This window comes from Saccopteryx bilineata, chromosome 3 (assembly GCF_036850765.1).
Source record: "Saccopteryx bilineata isolate mSacBil1 chromosome 3, mSacBil1_pri_phased_curated, whole genome shotgun sequence".
In the NCBI taxonomy this organism is placed as follows: Eukaryota; Metazoa; Chordata; class Mammalia; order Chiroptera; family Emballonuridae; genus Saccopteryx; species Saccopteryx bilineata.
Window position 1 is genome coordinate 307,275,727 of NC_089492.1, and position 20,341 is coordinate 307,296,067.

Genomic DNA, 20,341 nt, shown 5'->3' on the forward strand with positions numbered 1-20,341 from the left:
CCATCTACTATGCCTTGCCTAAATATTTGAGTTTAATTTATCCCTCGAAGATCTCTACTGTGGGTATTGACAGTCTGATTTTGTTGCTTTATTTAATGTATAGTGTCTTCTTTATTCCTCTTGTTTCAATGCCCCATGCCTATTGTAAGCTGGGACCTGCTGCTAATTCCAGCTAGAAGCAGTGGTCACTAGGACTTAAACTCTAGCTGCAAAGTGTAGAATGTAACCGCCCTTTCCCTAAGTACTTGCAGGATTTACAAGTTATTCAGCAAACTGTTCGAAGACTGTCCAAGAGGTGCTTACAGTAGTACATCACCCAAGGACTGACTTTCACGTGGACAGGTCCACACACTGTGATCCTGACTACTCCCATTGCTGCTAAAGTAGAAAGATGGCATGCCTTACTCCAACCACAAACCAGAAGCTTGTTGGTCTGTGTATGGTGAATATATGAAGAAACTAAGGACTCTTTTAATCAGACTTTGGGAAAAGGGAAACTAAGATAAAAAGAAAGTCAACTTAATTGTCACTAAAGGTTAAGATTTTTAAATCAAGAGTTCTGACCAGAAAGGAATTGCATGGTTTTGATAATAGAAGGTATAAGGTATGGAAATACTTTTGAAAGAAAAAGGAAAAAGCAATGTTATGAAAGCCAGTTATTTCTGGATAAGAAAGTGCATGAAAGCTGAGGGTTTGTGTAAGTTGCAGAACGTTTGTGCAGGTTATAGGAGGTTTGTACAGAAAAAAAAGAATTTGAGCAGTCAGAAAACTGGTTTTCGAAGAATGTTTAATTAGTCACCCTAGCTAACAATTCTCTACTCCACTTATTGGGGTGGCCTTTCCTCCCCCTGACCATCTGGAGCTCAGAAACAGAGAATCAAAACTCACCCATTGTCCCCTTGTCCTTCTATTCTCTATTCACCTCTCAGCCTGCCTCACCCAATCAGAGGCTTTCTACTTGTGTGAGACCAACACCTATATGTATCTCCCTACTAATTGGACAGAAGCCTATACCCTAATCTATCTCACCCCAAATAGCAACCTAATCCCACCCCATGAACCTCTTTCAGTTCCTAGTACACTACCCATCAATCTAAGAACCAAAAGAGCTATACAGGTAATTTCTCTTCTTGTTGCTTTAAGAATTTCTATAAAAATAGGTCTGGGGCAGGGGGACTGGCCACTTCCCTGTCTTATTCCCACTCTCTCTCTCTCTAAAGTCCAGCGAATTCATAAAAAACAAACCGAGTCATGGAATCAGTGGTTTCGCACAAACTGGGTGTCTTGACTACTACCTTGCATTAGTCCACTCACCCTCCTATTTATTTTTCTAACTTTTGGACCCTGCCTCTTATGTTTGTTCACTAGTTTCTTACAGAACCGCATGCAGACCTTCACCAATCAGAAAATTGGAGAAATCTATCTAACCTTATACACCAACTTTGAAACCTGTGCTCACAAAACAGAAAAATCTGGAACCATATACACCCCTGCCAGACAAGAAGCTATCCCTGCATCTCTCTACCCCTCACTGAGAGTAATCCTTAGAGAGGCCATAACCCCTCACCACCCCTACTCAGCAGGAAGAAGTTACAGAAGATAATGACCTCTGTCCCTTTTCCCTTGAGGCCTCTCTAGGAATCACTCTCTTTCCTTTTTTATATATCAAATAGTTGGGAATCTTAGGTTTCATTTCTTTAATCCTGCCAGTAAGTCTCGTTTCAGGGCTCGCAGCAGATGACCAACCACAAAGGAATGTCTGATGTCACAAGCCGAGAAGTCCTGGGTGATTGAAAAGTGCTAGAAGTTAAAAATACTCAAACTTCCATAAAAAAAACATCCTTTGTCCAGCAGCCAATTGGTTAAATGCCCCACGACCCTTATGAGTCAGCCTGTCAGGGTTCCTTTCTTCCTTTCAATAAAACCTGTTACAACTGGTCTTTTTGGACTCCAATGGATTCTAACAACCAGGTCCACTTCTAAGTGAGAACCATGGGGGATTCAGAAATAAACGCAGAGAGAAAAAGAATGGGATTGGGAGGTCACCTGGCAGGCTGATGGCGAGCCAGCAAGTGCCCTGCACTCCCAAAAAGCTTTATTTTTATATACAGAGCAAAGTTATTTTGTAAAACAAAGAGAGTTCAAAGTCACATTTCAGAGCAAACCAAGAATTCTCCCCAGAGCCCAAAACCCCTCCACCATGCGTGATATTTTAACTTCACAAAACAAAGGGTAAAAAGAAAACTGCCTCCAATCTCTCTGAGGGACATGGGAGATGGGATGAATAGAAACCATCAGCATCACAGCTAATAGGGAGGTGTGGGGAAAGGCATGTAAATTACCTTTACCAACTTAATCAAACCATCAGAGGTTGTGGGAAAGAGTTTAGTCCTTTGGCTTAAGCCTTAAACTGCAAGGACTTTTGTCAGCCTGCAGTTTCCCACAAATATTCTATTGATATCCTCCCCCTGGGACCTCAAGACATAAGCTCTCAGTGGGCAGATGACTTTGCCAGGCTCTTTCCCCAAGCACACCAGAAACTTTCTTCTTTTTCTCTTCTTCTTCCCTCAAGGGGCATTTTATTTGCCTCCAAGCTCCAAGGGCCCTTCTTTTGCCCTGTAACTTGTTTCCTTAGTCCATTTCTTCAGTGGTTCACTTCTTTTACCTCTGTGTCTCTCTAAATAAACATTTTCTTATAATTTGAGTCTTGGTTCTGAATTCTTCCCTTACAGAACTCAGGAGCTGAGGTTGCTGAACCCAGGACTAACACCTGGTGCTGTTTTCACCACCAACAATCCCGTAGCCCTGGCACCATGGCACCAATGGCACCTGTCAAGTGATCTTACTGAGGTCCCATGTGACCACTTAAGTATAGCTCAGTGTCTCCTGTGAGTCACTGCCACAACTTCTGGGTTACTGTGGGTATTGGCTTTGGGGAAAATGTTGGGATCTGGGGTAGTTGGAGCTGTGTCCTGAATTCTGGACAGGGAGAGGGGGACCAAGAGGATGCTAAAATAGGAACTAACCTCAAAACTGAAGAAGGACACAGTGTCTTCTGAGTTCAGATGCTCCACAGAACCTGAGTATGAGTGTCTTCTGTGGAAATAATACAGGCAAGAGAGAACTTCTCCTTTGCAAGGCTGTGATGGAGGGATGAGATGTCTATGGCAATTCAGCACAGAGTCCAAGTCTTGGAGCTTGATTGGTAGGAGGGCAGAGATCAGAGTACAGGTACTAGAATTCTCCCTAGCTCCTCTGTCCCCTGTTACCAGCTCCTACACTCATGACCATAAAAGAGACCTTCTTCTTGTCCAATGTTATGGAAAATTTTCACCTCCACTTCCCTAGACCACTTAGAGGAAACTTTTGTTTTGGCAGGTGACTTCTTTTTTTCAACTTCTCAGCTCCCTCTCCAAGAGCCAAATTCAGGCATCAGATGTTGTCTTTAAAGAAACCTCCAGATCCTATCTCTTCATTCAGCCTCATCTCTTTAGTTTTCAATTCTTTTAATTTAATTATTTTCCCCAGGCAATTTATTTGCATGATCTCATACGTTCAAGGGTTCAAAAGAGCATGTATCAATAGTAGAACTCACCTCTCCTACTTCTGCTCTCCACCCGGGACATCCATTCTAAACTATATCTGATATGTTCATCTAGGGACTGTTGTGGACCGGTAATGGCAAAAAGCCATTATAGATTCAAGGCTTGGCAGGGGGCTTAAGTTCTACCCCCTCCATCTCCATATTTGGCTTTGATGCTCTGTGTTTGCACCCACTCCCCTTCCTTCCTTGGGTTGCAGGAAGCAATATACATACCCTTCCTCTGACTCTTTGTTTTCAGATGTTTGTAAAATTCACTAATGTATACTGTTTTTGCCTTGGGAGAGTTCCTGTCTTAGCCTTTGATGTGCAACTTTGTATCAGGGTCCTTGATTTGCATAGGTCCATATAATAAAGCGAACTGAGGCTGTGAGGCACTCAGATGCTGCCAGGCAGTTTGAGGAGTCCTCCCGGTCCCATCGGTTTTGTTCTGACAAAGTGTGTTTCCTTAATTCCGCACCGTTATTTGGAAGCTGCGCTGGTCCGCGGCAAGGGACATTTGTGCATATATAAGGTATTTATGTATCTATCTCACATGTACCTATAAACATACATTTTGTGTGTGAGCACTTTTTAGACACAAAGAATTCTATGTACATTGTTCTGCATCTCATTTTCTAATTAACAATAATTCTTGGAAAGATTTATATGACAGTAGATAAAAAACTTTATCTTCTTTTTACATCTTCAAAGTATTCCACTGTATGTATTCATAATGTCTTTAACAATGGCATAATAATAGAATAAACCTTTCATTACATAAACACTGTGACAATGAGTAATGTTGTACATCTATTTTGTATCTGTGTGAATTTGAATTCCTCAGCCAGAGGACACATGCATTGCTACTTTTGGTATATATGGCCTAATGGCTCTCCAAGAGGTTACATCAGTTTGCACTCCCACCCCCTGCAATGTGTTAGCATCTCTGTTTCACTCCGACCTCAAAAGCAGGCTGCATTAGCAATTATTTTGGTCTTCCCAATCTTATTGAAAAATGTACCACATCACAGTTTTAACTTGCATTCCTCTTGTTAAAATAAAGTTGAGCATTTAAAAATAGGTTTAATTGTCATTCATATTTTTCATTCTATTCTGTTATGCCATCTATGAACTGACGGTTCATATCATTTCCCATTGTTTCTAGCTAGTAATTTTTAAGGATTTGAATAAGTACTTGTGCTGTCAGGAAATACGATCATCAGCTGTAATGTACGTATGAATATCTTTGCCCAGTTTATTATAGCCTTCTAACTTAGTTTGGCTTGGATTTGCCTCCAAATTTTATTTTATGTAGTTGATTTTATATGTCCTTGCTGATAGCTCTTAAGCTCAGGCCACTGCTCTGCTTCAGCACCACGGACAGCACCAGCTCCAAATTCTGGGGTTCGCCAAGAAACAAGGCTGTGTTTTGGCAGAAAAGAGCGCCACCCCTGAGGCCCCCACGGGAAAACCTTGATGGGAGAACTGGGAGGGGATTGGGGACTGAAGATGAACCACAGAAGGCCCTTTTCAAGCGCCTTGCTGATATCGGAGGGGTGAGTCCCTACTGAGAACTCAAGCCCCAAGCCAAAAATGTTATTGACTTCTCGCGATAAGAGTCAAGAGGGGAGTCAGTATAGAGTTTTAAGCAAAAACAAGTTTATTGAGCAGAGAGGATAAGCAAGAAAAGCCACTCCACACACAAACTAGTGGACTCTCCACACAAGAAAAGGATGAGAGACCCAACCACCTCTCAGGTTGAACATATATCTATTTGCAGTTTCTATGGAAAATTATTTGTATGAGAAAATAGACTGTGGGGAAAAACAATGTTGGATCAACTTTGACTTTTTCAAGGTATATTTCGTGGTCTGTTTTTCCTCTATCATGCAGGTTAATGACAGGTGTGGGTGAGTAGCCATTAACCAATCTCTGTAGGAATTTTCTTTGTTCTGGAGGTTCCTGTGATCTGCTTGCATCTCTGGCCAGCCGAGTTCTGAATCAAGCAGCTCCTAGCAGGCCCCTGACTCAATGTTGCCTGAGTGTAGTTAATTTATGTCATTCTCAGGGCCCTCTCCTCTATTACTGCCACCGGAGCAAACAGAGAGCTATATTCAGCCAGTAAGGGACTGCTCACTTAACCTTAGGTTATTTCCTCTCTGTCTGGGATAAACCCTCACCCTCTCCTCCCGTACTTTTTATAGACAGGAAGGGCCTTTCTCTACAACATGCTGATTTCTCTCCCCCTCTTCTGTTCCCTCACGTCTTTGTCTCTTTATCCCTCACCCCTACCATTCTTTCCCTCTCCTCTCCTCTTCTGCTCAGTCCCAGGCTGGTACCAACATAGAGCTCTGGAAAACAGAGAACAAAGCACATGGTCCCTTACTGCCTGTTACTGTCTATAGCTCCGTGCTAAATCCTGAAAAAAAAATTAAAAATGCCTCAGTGCCTGTGGGATAATAAAAAGAAAAACTCTTAGGAGGCTGTCAGAGGCCTAGTCTCCATGATGGATGGCATGCAACGTGTAGCCACATGAAGGAGCTTGCTTAGTTAGGCTGGGAGACCTCAGAGGTGGGACATGAGAAATAAATGGCTGCCGCTGGAAGACCTAGTCCTAGAGCTACATGTGGAAAATAAGTAAGGAGGGAGAAGTTAAAGGACTGCCTGTGGGGGAGAGGAATTGTGGAGGTTGGAGGAGCTGTGGCAAAGACAGGGAGGGGTATTTTGTTCTCATGCATGTTCGGCTTATATGAAGTATGAGGAGGGGCCAAGACCCAGTCAAAAGTTATCTCTCCCTGAAGCCAAACTGAGCCCCCAGGTCTGTCACTGAAGTAAGGGCTCCAGGCTCAGTCCCAGACTCTGTCCCTAGGGTCTCTAAGGAGATGGAGTCAAGAGTTCACCCAGTGCTTCCTGAGGTGTCCTGGGTGCTTCAGCAATAGGGTGGGCTCTTCAAGGAGAAGATTTGGTCTCAAGAGTCTTGGAATCCCACCCCTCTGTCTCCATGAGAGAAAGTTATAGAAAGAAAACAGACCCTCAAACTCCATACCTCTCTTGAAGGAAGTAGGTATTAGTCTTCAGGATATGAAAGGCAGAGTGTCAGAATACAGGAGGAGGAAAGTCCACCCTGCTGTAGTTCTAGAGGAGAAGAACTCAGCTTTCACTTACCCTGCAGTGGCCCAAGGGACAGAAGGATATTCCTGTTGAAGTGAGAAGCTTGAGGTAGAAACCAAATATTTCCATCCAGAAAGAGTCCCCAGTTCTCTTAACACCCAGTAGTTGACCCCACATACAGGCTAATCAGTTGGTATCAAAGGGAATCTGGATTATTCCTTATTCTTTGCATCCCAGAGATGTTGATTCTGCAGTGGCCACAGGTGTGAAGACAACAGAGTTCTGAGAAAGAGGTTTTTGGGCGGGGCTGCAGTCAGAGGCTCTGTTGGCCACAGTGGTCCCTGGAGGATGGTGCAGGTACATGTGACCTTCAATCCATGACAGCAAATGGGGGTCTGCCTGTGCATCTTGTCCCATTCTTCAGTCCAACCCAGGGATTTTCTGCTTAATGTTAGCCCACCTGACAGCCACCTTCAGGCCCAGGAGGTGCCCAACAGACACCATCATCCCCCTCTGGATACAGGTCCTATCAAAACATGGAAGAGAGACCCTGAGGTCAATTCCACATCCTTGAGGACCCAAGGGCCCACAGTGGCTCTCTGAACATCAGATTCTTCAAGACGCAGGAACTGGGAATACTTCAGAAGAGAAAGGTATTGTTTGAACTATGACTCCCAATATATGACACCGTCTCTGAATGTGACAAGCAGCCAAGGGTCCCCAGGAAAAAACGCCACGAGCCAACTCTGCTGTCTTCTCTGCGATTCTCCTCCCAGCCCACCCCTGCACGTTTATTGTGCTCTTGGTGATGGTGCCTCCACCCCATTACTAGATCAGGACCCTGGGGGTCACTCTGCAAGTCTCCCTCCCCACCCACCACATCTGCCTTCAAATTTCACTTCCTCAGTGTCTTCATCTCAACTCTTTCCTCCATCACCCTGCAGGTTTGGTTGTCCCTTCCTGAACAATCACAGTGTCTCCTCTCTGACCCCTTGGCCTCCTGTCTCTCCCTTCCAGCACTTTTCTTCACTGACCTTGGAGGGACCATGTTGATACCTGCATGACTCTGCTCCTTTCTTGTTGAAGAACCTTCCATTTCTCCACTTTGCCTTCAGATAAAGCTCAAGTCTATCAGTTTGTCCATCTTCCCCCACTGCTTGAAGTCGTTGAGGACCAGATTTGGTACAAATCATTTTTGTGAGTTTTCAAATGAATAAATGAATGAACAAATGAATGAATGAATGAATGAATGAAATGAGTGAAGGTGTGTGGTGTTTCTGTTGTCTCATCGAGATCCTTTTCTGCCTTTGGTGCCTATATAGGTGACCGTGGGACCCATTCTTAGCAGATTACTTCCATGCGGGTCCCACGGCCATGACTTTTAGGGAACTGGCCAAAAGGAACCTGCTTCTCCAGTGCAGAGGACTGTGCATGAACCCAGGGATGAGGGGCGCTCATCCTCCTTTGCTGCCTTACTTGGGCAAACCCCTCCTATCTGAGCCTCAGAGTTTATTTGCCACATGCAGAAATGGGGCAGGACAACCTCAGAGAGTCAATCACAGTGGACTCTGTGACTCAGGAGTTCCCTCTTCTGGGCTTGTGGCCTTTTGTTCTCACCACAGGCTTCCTGTCTAAGCTTTCTTTGCTCCCACTGATCTGCACTTTTGTTTCTCTCTCAGATGAACCCGAGAAGGTGACCAGCCCTCCGGGCATGAGAAAGGGATGCTGCTGAGGCTGCTGCTGCTGCTGCCATGTGTGCTGTGGGGAGGTGAGTGGGAGAAAGAAAGAAGGGACCCCACTCAGGGGGAGGTCCTGAAGCTTGGGCTGAGTTTCTCCCTCTCCCCAGGGCCCCTATCTCAGGGTTCAAGCTACCGGCTGGAACTACAGGAATCTGTGACGGTGCAGGAGAGCCTGTGTGTCTTCGTGCTGTGCAAATTTTCCTACTCGCGGACGTTATCTGGAACCATCCACCAATTTTGGTTCAAGAAAGAAGTGAATATAAACCGTAATCTTCCAGTGGCCACAAGCAAACCAGACCAGAACCTCCAGGAGAGGACCCAGGGCCGGTTCTTTCTCTCCAGAGACCTCAAGTCCAACAACTGCTCCCTGACCATCAGGGATGTCAACACGAGGGACAGTGGGACCTACTTCTTTCGTGTAGAAAGTCGATACCATAGATACACATATGATAAGATGCTTACTCTAAATGTGACAGGTATGGCAGGGGTCAAGTAAAGGGCCCAGAATGTGGGGTACAAGAAATAGAAAAATGAAAGCCTCTGAGGGTGGAGAAGGGACAGACACAAAAAGATCCTAGGGTAGATTAACAACAAACCAAGGGTCCTAATCTCTCTCTTCACTCCAGGCCTGACCCACACACCCAGCATTCTCATCCCAGGGATCCTGGAGTCTGGCCGCCCCAGTAACCTCACCTGCTCTGTGCCTTGGGCCTGTGAGTGGGGCACGCCCCCCATCTTCTTCTGGACATCAGCTGCCCACACCTCTCTGGGTCCCCAGACCCAGCTTTCCTCAGTGATCACCCTCACCCCGCGGCCCCAGGACCATGGCACCAACCTCACCTGTCAGGTGCATTTTCCTGCAGCTGGTGTGACCGTGGAGAGAACCGTCCAGCTCAATGTCACCTGTGAGTGCTGAGTCAGGACAGCAGGGTACTTCAGGGTTTGAGGCCAGGGCAGAGCTGGGCCAGAGCCTGAAATTAGAGTCCTGAAAGTCCACCTGGAAGGGAACTCCCTTACCTGTTTCCATGGTCCTGGGAGGAAGGCCCTGTGCCCACCCCTCTGTCACCATGGATGTTGAGGCTGCCACGTCCTTCTGTCCCAGATGCTCCACAGAACACGGCCATCAGCATCAGCGTCTTCCAAGGAAACAGCACAGGTAGGATGGGTCATCTTCTCCTCAGGGCTGGGACTGGAGCAGGGTAGGTGGATCTCAAAGTTCTGATGGGTCAGGGAGTGATGGGATATACAGGGGAAGTTAGGTACTGAGGTCAGACAGAAATCCCCTCCATACCTCAACTCCATAAAGTTAGTCCTTTGCTCACTCACAGCTGTCCGTGGCCGGATCCAAGGGAAACTCACATCCCTCTCACTCCATCCTCTCTCTGACGTTTTAGCTTCTGCTGCTTCTGTTTATCTCCTCTTTGACCCATAACCGCATTTGTTTGTTGTATCCGGAGCCCTGTCCTCCATCTGCAGGACAGCCTGGGTGACTCCTGGGGAATCATTTTGGTGTCTTCTGAAGGCCTGAGGCCTGGAAGCTACTGTTCCCTCCTCAGAGCTAGTGTGGACATCGCAGAATGAGAAAGACACCAGATTTGTCCACTCCACAGCTCTCTCTCTCCCTCTGTACTTTTATCCCGGAAGCCCTCAAGATTCTGCAAACCACAACCTTCCCTATCCTGGAGGGTGAGGCTGTGCGGCTGCTCTGTGAGGCTGACAGCAACCCCCCTGCAGAGCTGAGCTGGTTCCGGGGGTCCCCAGCCCTGAACGCCACCCCCATCTCCAGCACCGCGACCCTGGAGCTGCCCCGCGTGGGGACTGCGGAAGAAGGGGAGTTCTCCTGCCGGGTTCGGCACCCGCTTGGCTCCCAGACTCTGTCTCTCAGCCTCTCCGTGCTCTGTGAGTGTGGGGAAGTCTAGGGGCAGATCACCAGGGTCCTGGGGAGTTTAGAGGCACCGCTGACACTGCTCCTCCCTTCCCACAGACCCCCCGCAGCTGCTGGGATCGTCCTGCTCCAGGGAGGACGTGGCGGGAGGTGGGGGGGGGGGTTCTGCACTGCAGCTGCTCCTCCCGAGCCCAGCCGGCTCCCTCCCTGCGCAGGCGGCTGGGGGCGGGGCTGCTGGAGGGGAATGGCAGCAGTGCTTTCTACAGGAACAATGGGGACTCCTGCTCGGATGAGTCTTGGGTCAGCAGCTTCCTGAGTCTTAGTGGGGGGCTCAGCGTCTGCCTCAGACTCTGCTGCGAGGGCAGCAATGTCCACTGGGCCCAGAGCGCCACTATTCTGCTGCTGTCAGGGCAGGGGTGTCTAATGGGGGCAGAGGTTTAGGGAGAAAGGAGTGGGTCACAGAGAAGATGGAGCTTGGGGAGGGGCGGGGCCTGGACGGGGGTGATTGCTAGGACAGGGCCCTCCATCTCGTGCTTGAATAGAAGTACCTTCTTTGGCCCTGGCTGATTGGCTCAGTGGTAGAGCATCAGCCCTAGAATGTGGATGTCTCAAGTTTTATTCTCCATTCAGGGCACACAGGAGAAGCTACCATCTGCTTCACCACCCCTCCCCCTCTTTCTTCTCTCTCTCTATCTTTCTCTTCTCCTCCTGCAGCAATAGCTCGGTTGGAACGAGTTGTCCCTGGGCACTGAGGATGGTTCTCTGGCCTCTACCTCAGGCACTAAAACAGCTCGGTTGCTGAGCTACAAAGCAACGGCCTATGATGGGCAAAGCATTGCCCTGTAGGGGGCTTGCCAGGGTGGATCCCAGTCTTGGTGCATGTGAGGATCTGTCTCTCTGCCTCCCTGCTTCTCACTTAGAAAAAAAGAAAGAAGGAAGGAAAGAAGGAAGGAAAGAAAGAAAGAAAGAAAGAAGGAAAGAGAGAGAAGAATGAAGGAAGGAAGGAAGGAAGGAAGGAAGGCCTTCATCTGAGAGGTTTAAACAAGGGAGAGGTACTGTCTCACAGCTCTGGAGGTAGAAGTCCAAGGTCAAGTTACCAGCATGGGTGATTCTCTCTGAGTCTGAGGATGTGTTGCACATTTCCTCTAGCCTCTTTGGGTTTTCTGGCAATATTTGGCATTCCTTAACTTGTACAAGCAACATGCCAATCTCTGCCTTCATGTTCACTCTTCCTGTGTGTCTGCATGCAAATCTTGCACTTTTATGAGATACCAGTCCCAGTGGATTAGATGCTCACCCTAGTACTCTCATTGTAACTATTACTTCTGTAAAGACCATATCTCTAAAAGGTCACATTCTGAGGTTTGAGGGATAGTGGAGGGTAAGGACCACAACACATGAGTTTTGGAGGCACACAATTCAAGCCATAACAGCCCCAGAGAGATGGAGCTTGGAGGAAGTGGAGGGAAGGGCGTAAGGTTCTCAGTCCCGGGTCAGGGAAGGGAGTGGCCGGGAAAGGGTCTGATCTAGGGTCTACAAGGCAACAGGATGCTGAGTGACCGAGTCCTGGACGGAGAGTAGGTGCACTAACAGAACACATGGAGATAAAAATAGGTGCCGTGGATTAAGGTTGGAATTCACACACAACTCAAATTACCTACAGGTAAACAAGAACCCAAGGCTGGCGGGGTCCTGGGAGTGGTTGGGGAAGCTGTCACCATGGTTCTGGCCCTGCTGTCTCTCTGCCTTTGTCTCATCTTCAGGTGAGAGTGAGCTCCAGGGCTGGAGGAGGGGTGTGGGGCAGAAACTCAGAAAACCTGAGCTGGAGGACCCTGGATTGGGGAGAAAGCCAGGAGCTAGGGAAGGGAGGTGCTGCGACCCACATAACAAATCTATTCTAGGATCTCGAGCGGGAAATGATATGAAATTGAATAAAAAGAGACAGAGTCTTAAAGATATATACAGGATGGGTTCAGGAGAATGCCACAGTTCCTTGCCAACAGTCACTACTGTTCAAGCTGCAAAAACATTGCTGCCCCAAGAAAACATCTGTCTTTATTTTCTGGGTAATGTGGTCCATTAGTAATTGAATTAAGTTTCCAAGGAAACTCAAAGACAACCCCCACCATACTAGTCAATCTAACTTTACACCAAGAAGAAACTAGTTTCCGGTCTCTTCCGGAGAACACGGGAGGGCAAGATGAGCACTGAAGCACAGCCCTTTGTTAACCTAATTAGGCAGGTGAGGTGGGGGGTTGGGCCCACCACCTCTGTTCCCAAAATCCATACTGCAATATACCCTGTTTATTTTTCGGTCCCCAAAAGGGAGGCTGAGTGTTGGCAAAGCCAGCTGGTAATCAGCTGTACCAAGTATGGGGTTTTTTCCAACTAGTCCTGGTCCAGTTCTTGGACCAGGGGTGCCCCTGGACACAGGACCCACACTCAACCATTGGGAGTTTGCTCCTCACAGGGAATAGGGATGGTCAGCAACTCCATGCCCCACATAACCAGGCTGAAAATCCCGGGGTTGTTCCCTTAGAGTGAAGACCTGCAGGGAAAAAGCAGCCCAGCCAGTGCAGAGCATGGACAACGATGGGAGCCCTGAGGTGGGCTCAGCCTCCGGGGTGAGTAACATGGGCTCAGGCTCCAGGGTGAGTGAAGGGACATAGCTTCCTCTCAGCATTCTCCCTCTTCAGTGCTGCCCTCTGCAGGGGCCTTTCTTTTTTTTAAAATTTATTTATTAAATTTAATGCAGTGACATTGATAAATCAGGGTACATATGTTGAGAGAAAACATCTCTAGATTATTTTGATATTTGATTGTGTTGTGTACCCCTCCCCCAAAGTTAAATTGTCTTCTGTCACCTTCTATCTGGTTTTCTTTGTGCCCCTCCCCTCCCCCAACCCCTCTCTCCTTCTTCGCCCCATCCCCCCTCCTCCCACCCCCCACCCCTGTTACCATCACATTCTTGTTCATGTCTCTGAGTCTCATTTTTAAGTCCCTTCTATGTATGGTTTCATATAGTTCTTAGTTTCTTTTCTGATTTACTTATTTCACTCCGTATAATGTTATCAAGGTCCATCCTTGTTATTGTAAATGATCTGACAATAGGGTGTTAGACATCCAACACTTTCCAGAATTCCACAAGTGGTCATTTTAAATGATCAATCCAACTGCTCTGATGTTACTGCTTTCAGTGCAATATGCATGTAGTCTGATTAGTTTCTAGGAGTCTATTCAAACCTCATATGTCAGATTGTCATCTCCCAGGGACAACAAAATGCAGATATCTCAGATGTACAGTTCGATGAGTTTTTCTTTTCATTCTGTGTGTTTTCTTTTTAAAATTATGTTTATTTGAGTGACATTAGTTAATGGCATTATATACATTTCAAATGTACAACTTTATAACACAATATCTGTATGCTCTACTGTATACTCACCATCCAAAGTCCAGTCAGTCTTCTTCCACCCCCATATATTGGACCCCTTTTGCCCTGTACATCACCCTCCAAGTCCCCTCTCTCTGATGAGCATCATTCTGTTGTCTGTGTATATGAGTGTGTGTTGTTTGCTGCTTCCTATTTTATATCCCAAATGTGAGTGAAATCACATGGTTTTTGTACTTTTCCATCTAACTTATTTCACTTAACATGATACTATCCATGGTGTCTCAAGTGGCAATATTTCATTATTATTATTATTATTGAAGATTAGTGGGAATATTATTAGCTTTCCTTTTGGTGTTAAACACTGGGGAAAATTAATGACCCAAACTTAATCTGTGTCAGACTCACTGAGTATGAGGAAGGGGTGGACAAGAGCCCCATGGGAGACAGCTGAGGCTACCCAAATTATCACTCCACTTCAAACCAATCACCATTTTTATTGTGATATAATTTACATTTAATAAAATTCACTAAAGTATGCAGTTAGATGACTTTTGACAAATGTATGCACATTGCAAGCATGTCCCCAATCAAGATATGTGTTATTTGTCCCAAAGTGCTGAGGTTGCCAGTTCGATCCCCAGTCAGGGCACATACAGGAGCAGCTCAATGCTTCTGTCTCTCTGTTTCTCTCTCCCTGCTTCTTTCTTTTAAAAAAATTATTCCTATCACAATAGATTTGTTTTCTCCATTTAGAAAGTTTATATAAAAGGAATAATGCAATATTTATATATCTGGCTTCTATTAATTCATCAATAAAACATAAAAATACTAAACGTGTATGTTCCCAATAACAGAGCATCAAAATAAATGAACCAAAACTGGCAGAGCTGCAAGAATAATTAGATACATTCACACTTATAACAGAAGAATTCCTGTCGCAGTGGATAAAGCGTCGACCTAGAAATGCTGAGGTCGCCAGTTCGAAACCCTGGGCTTGCCTGGTCAAGGCACATATGGGAGTTGATGCTTTCAGCTCCTCCCCCTTCTCTCTCTCTGTCTCTCTCTCCTCTCTCTCCCTCTCTGTCTCTCTCTCCTCTCTAAAAATGAATAAATAAAATAAAAAAAGAAGTAAAATAACAGAAGAATTCCCTCAATAACTGGCATAAAAAATAGACAGAAAATCATTTTTAATTTGCATAATTTCCTATATTGTTACTTCTTGTTTGATCTTGGGGAATAAAATCCTTAGTGTGTGCTAAACCTTCATCTTGTCAGGAATCACAATACATCTTTTCTATAACTTAATTTAAAATTTTCAGTAAACTTGTATTTCTTTTAATAAATATCTTTTGTTCATAGCATACAGTGATTCAAAGCACATATTGTGGAGATAGACCACTTGCATTCAAATCCCATCTTTCCTCAATTACAAGCTGTGTGACCTTGGAGAAATGATGAAACTTCTTTGTTCTTTGTTAATTTTCTGTAACACAAAAATATTAAAAGTACTTGTGTCACAAAGTAGTCATGAGGAGTGCTTCAAACAGAACCTGGAATACACTAAGCAAACTACTCATGACTACCAGTCAGAATCATTTCCTCCTCTAGCGTGGAAGTTCTAAGGATGGTTGGCTGTTATATTTTCTGTTAAAATGCATGTCTCTATCTTTATATTCGTGAGGGTCATACACATACAAATTATGGGTTTAGTTATGGATTTTTTTTAAGTGAGAGTAAAGGAGGCAGTAAAACAGACTCCCGCATGTGCCCTGACTGGGATCCAACCAGCAACGCTTGTCTGGAACTGATGCTTGAATCAACCTAGCTTTTTTTCTTAGCACCGGAGGGTTAGACCAGCAGTCTTTGCCTGTCTAAGCTACTGTCTGAGGGTTTCTAGTTCATGTTTGTGCAGCCTGAGGGGAGGGAGCAGGTATGGAGAGGGTGTCTGGTTGCTACAAGTCTTGGTCCCTGATCTGTCTTCTAGAATATGCCACCCTTGCCTCTGCTTTATATTTCAAAATAACTTTTATTAAAAATTTTAAAACTTGAAATATACATTTGTTTTCTATTTGGTTAGTAACCATCTCTCTTAGAAAACCATAATCTGTCTGAACAAAGGATGACTCCATTGTTAGAAAGATTGGTACTAAGTCTTGGCTCAGTGGTGCATTTACATAGATATGTGTCTTTCTTAGCCAAAGTTTTATTATTTGTAAGAAGAATATCATCATAGCATCCTCTCCCAGCATTTCTTAAAAGAATATAATGTGATTAATACAAACACTCTCTATGGACTGGCCATTCTTAATTATTAAACATTAAAAAATATATTAACAGGTGAATGATAAAGGTTCCACCAGTCCCAAGCCCTTCTGGCCCTTGGCTGCTGTCTCCCAGACCCGTCTGAGCAGCTTTGGACCTTTTCTCTTCTTCCACTCAGGTGTATCTGCATTGGTTCCAGACAGACAGTCCTTCATCTCCCCCAGACCCTGGTGGTGCTAGCCTCATTGCAGAAGACAAACAGGAGCTCCACTATGCTTCCCTCAGATTTCACAATCTGAAGCTCCAGGAACAGAAAGATGTCAACACCGAGTACTCAAGAGATCAAGACACACAGTGAGGAAATATCTTCTCACCACTCTGGCGACTGGAAGTCTGAGTGTAGGCAGACTTAGTTTCTTCTGAGGCTTCTCCTCTTGCCTTGTAGATGGCTATCTTCTCTCTATGTCTTCACATGGTCCTCCCTTTGTGTGTGTCTGTGTTCTAATCTCCACTTCTTATAAGAACACCAGATATGTTGGAATAAGCCACCTCCATGAGAACACTTGAATGGAAGTATCTCTTTAAAGACCCTACCTCAAAAGTGGATAGAGCTGCAAAGAGTAATTATGGGATCCAAGGGTTAACACTTCAACTTATTAATTTTATGATATTCAGCCCATTATCTCAGTGTCTGATTATTTTAAAGTTAATGATCTTCTTAGCAATGGTACAAATGCCCTACTATATAGGAGGTTTTTAAAATTATTATTTTTATTTAGTGAGAGGATAGGGAGGTAGAGACAGATTCCCACATGTTTTCTGACTGGGATCTACCTAGCAAGCCCACTAGGGGGTAATCCTCTGCCCATTTGGGACCCTTGCTCTGTTGCAACCAGAGCCATTTTTTAGTGCCTGAGGAAGAGGCAATGGAGCCATCCTCAGAGACTGGGGCCAACTTGCTCCAGTCAAGCCATCACTGCAGGAGAGGAGGGGAAAAGAAAGCAATAAAGAGAGAGGAAAGTGAGATGGGGAGTGGTGGAGAGGCAAATAGGCACTTCTCCTGTGTGCCCTGATCAGGAATCAAATCCAGGACATCCATACCCTGGGCTGACACTCTACCAATGAGCCAACCAGCCAGGGCTCACAGGACTTGTTTTTAAAAGAACTGATTTCAAATCCATCTATACCACTTACTAAGTGAGCCACTTTATTTCTCCATACATTACTATTTTGCAAAGCAGGGAAATAATCTCTAATAACCACATTACTGTGAAAGATCAATATAACAGTACATATGAAAGAAGTTCACAAAAGTTCTGACATGCAGCTTTTCATAAACCATGAACACATGCTTACGTCAGGAACTTTGTTAGCTGTTACAACACAGTTTCTGCTAACAATTTCTTCTAAGGCTTGGAGGGGCCAGTCCCAGAGGCCAAGGTATCAGGTGTTTGTGTCGCAACCTGATCCAAAGTCTCATGAGTGCCCCAATATAGTTTATGTCTTTCATTTTTTTGTTCAAGGCTCTATTGTCTTATCCATGCTGATCTCACCAATGTCATTTCTTACCAGCCCCATATTCAATGCTAATCTCAACAGCTTCCTCTTAACATCTTTAAACATTTATGTCTTCAGTGAACTGAAGAAAAACAATAAAGACCACAGAATATGGAAAATCCTTAAAAGTAGACAGAAAAAAAAAAGACAGATTACATTTAAAAGGGCCATAGTTAGATCGACAGCTAATTTTTATAGGGGTAATATGGAAGTCTAAATACAATGGAATGATATCTTTTATGACTTGAGAGATGTAAATGTTAGTTTTGCAGTCCTACTTACCGAACATTATGTTTCAAGACTGAAGGTGATACTGACATTTAATACAAATAAAAATAAAAATGTGAGCATTACAACCAAATGACTTCTCAATGCAAATTCTAAAAGATAATTTGGGTATCAGTGATTCCAGATTGAAGCTCCGTGGTGCAAAATAAAATGAAAAGTGGCAAATAACTGAGCAACAGGCAACAAATACTTATTGTAAAATGAACGATGATGTGTACAGGGGGTCAAAAAATATAACATTGAAATATCATACTATAGTAAGATAATTCAGAAAAGTAAATAGAATTTACATTTGATAAAGTTCTTTTGTTATTAGGATAAAATGAAATGTTATGATAAGCTTTATATTTTGCTATTTTGTTTTTGTAATCTCAAGGAAATTTTCTAAAAGAATTGACCCCAAATTTATCACCTCCAAACTAGAAGCAGCACAAAAGGTTCTGGAAACACTATTCAATCACCTCAGAAAAAACCAGAAATGTGAAATTTGAAAGCTGGCAGCTGGTCGTAAGGTGGCTTGCTCGTGAGCAAGTCAACCAGTGCGTACTTTTCCTTTGTTGGGGAGGGTCGCTTCGACACCTGCAAGGGCATATTGTGGAGGGAAACCCCGACAGTCCGCGGCCCCGACGAAAGGCCCGTGGGAGACCGAGGACCTGAGCCGGGAATTCAGGATGGCGGTGAAGAAGGAAGAGGGTGTTTTGCGGTAGTACGGGGAGCTGAGAGCTGGGCTTGAGAGACCCGATGGTGCCGAACAGCTGACAGAGGCCCCGCTCAGAACAGTCAAGGGGAGAAGCCGGTGGTCAGTAGAAGAGCAGGCCAGGCCGCACCTCCTTCCTGTCCAAGTCGGACGCAAGGGGTGGAGGTGAAGACTCAGGATCAGCCCTGACCTCGGCGTGCGCCGAGAACCCCGCCCCTGCAGCTTCATCACAAAAGAGGCTGTGGGACCCCAGTCGTACAGAGAACTTGGAATTTGAAGCCTGTGTTTGTATGTTAGCTCAGACATTTGCTAGCTGTTTGACCTTGGACACATCACGAGATGGAAAATGCTGATATTAATCTTACTTTGTTGGGTTCTGGGAAAATTAAAAGTATTTGTAAAATAAAAAAAAATTTAAAAAATTAAACAAGAAATATGAAATTAAAAGGAAAAAAGAGAATAGATCTTGCAGAACACAAATATAAGATTCTGCATTTAGACCCAAATATATTTAAAAATTACATTAAGCAAGAATGGATTTGGTGCTCTCAATGAAATACAAAAATAGACTGGAGGAAAATGTGCCTATGGGTTGTTTGCAAGAGATCTCTGAAGACCTAGACTAGTGTTTGATTGACTTTTTCTGAGGACTGGTAATCATCACAAATATATTAATATCAGAAAATATATACTTTACAATAAAGATTATTAATCTGTCACCATGGATGTTGAAGTTCTCATGTCCTCTGTTCCAGATGCTCCACAAAACATGGCCATCAAGTCTTACAATGAAACAGCCCAGGTAGGAAAGAACATATTCTCCCCAGAGCTAGGATGGACACAAGGTCTAGGTGGGTCTCTGATGGCGGAACACTAACAAGATACATAGAGAAAGACAAATACTGAGGTCAGACAGAAAAATCCTCCCACCAAATCCCAACTCCCTAAAGTTAATCCTTTGCTCACTCACAGCTGTCTGTGTCCAGATCCCAAGGAAGCTCACATCCCTCTCAGTCCATCCTCTTTCTGAGGTATTACCTCCTCCTGCTTCTCTTTCCTCCTCTTTGGCCCATAACTGCATTTGTTTGTCATATCCTGAGCCCTCTGTTTTCCATCTGCCAAGAGCCTGGACAACTCAAGGAAAAACTTTTCAGCCTCTTCTGAGTCTAGGGTACAACTGATCTCATCCTTAGAGCTACTGTGGACATCAAGGAGGAGAGAGACTTCAGCATTGCCCACCGCATTATCTCTCTCTTTCTTTATCTCTCTTTGCATTTCTCTCCCCCAAGCTCTCAAATTTCTACAAATCACATCCCTACTTATCCTGGAGGGCAAGGCTGTGCAGCTGCTCTGTGAGGCTGATAGCAACCACCCTGCAGAGTTGAGCTGGTTTTAGGGGTCATCAGTCTTGAATGCCACCCCCATCTCCAGCACCTCAATCCTGGGCCCAGAGCACCACTGTCCTGCTGCTGCCAGGCGAGGGGCCTCTTGGGAGGCAGATGCTTAGGGAGAAAGGAGTGGATCAAAGAGAAGTTGAGCTGGGAGAGAGGGGCTGTGGCCTGGAAGGGGTGACAGAGTCCTGTATCACTGGTCTGAACAGAAATTCTTCCAACTGGGAGGCTTAAAGCTGAGAGAATTGCTGTCTCACAATTGTGGAGGTTGGAAGCCAGAGATTAAGTTGTCAGGAGGGTGGATTCTTTCTGAGGTTTTTTGGATATTTGTTTGAATGCACCATGTATTCAAGAAGGTATCTTCACTATGGCTGGAAAGAACAGACACAACCAAGCACTTTGTGATCTTTGGAAATTTTCCTTCTAAAAGTTCTCT

The 20,341-nt window shown here is 44.9% G+C and overlaps 1 protein-coding gene across 1 annotated transcript; it reads left to right on the forward strand.

Annotated features, from left to right (window-relative positions):
• The first annotated feature begins 8,353 nt into the window (after positions 1 to 8,353).
• LOC136332074 (sialic acid-binding Ig-like lectin 6) lies at positions 8,354 to 19,222 on the forward strand. Its single transcript, XM_066271338.1, is given in 8 exon segments — positions 8,354 to 8,462; positions 8,541 to 8,909; positions 9,060 to 9,338; positions 10,078 to 10,332; positions 11,982 to 12,081; positions 12,858 to 12,942; positions 16,151 to 16,309; positions 16,311 to 19,222. Coding segments are annotated over 8 exon segments (1,368 nt in total). The 5' UTR covers positions 8,354 to 8,416; the 3' UTR covers positions 16,386 to 19,222.
• The last annotated feature ends 1,119 nt before the right edge of the window (positions 19,223 to 20,341 follow it).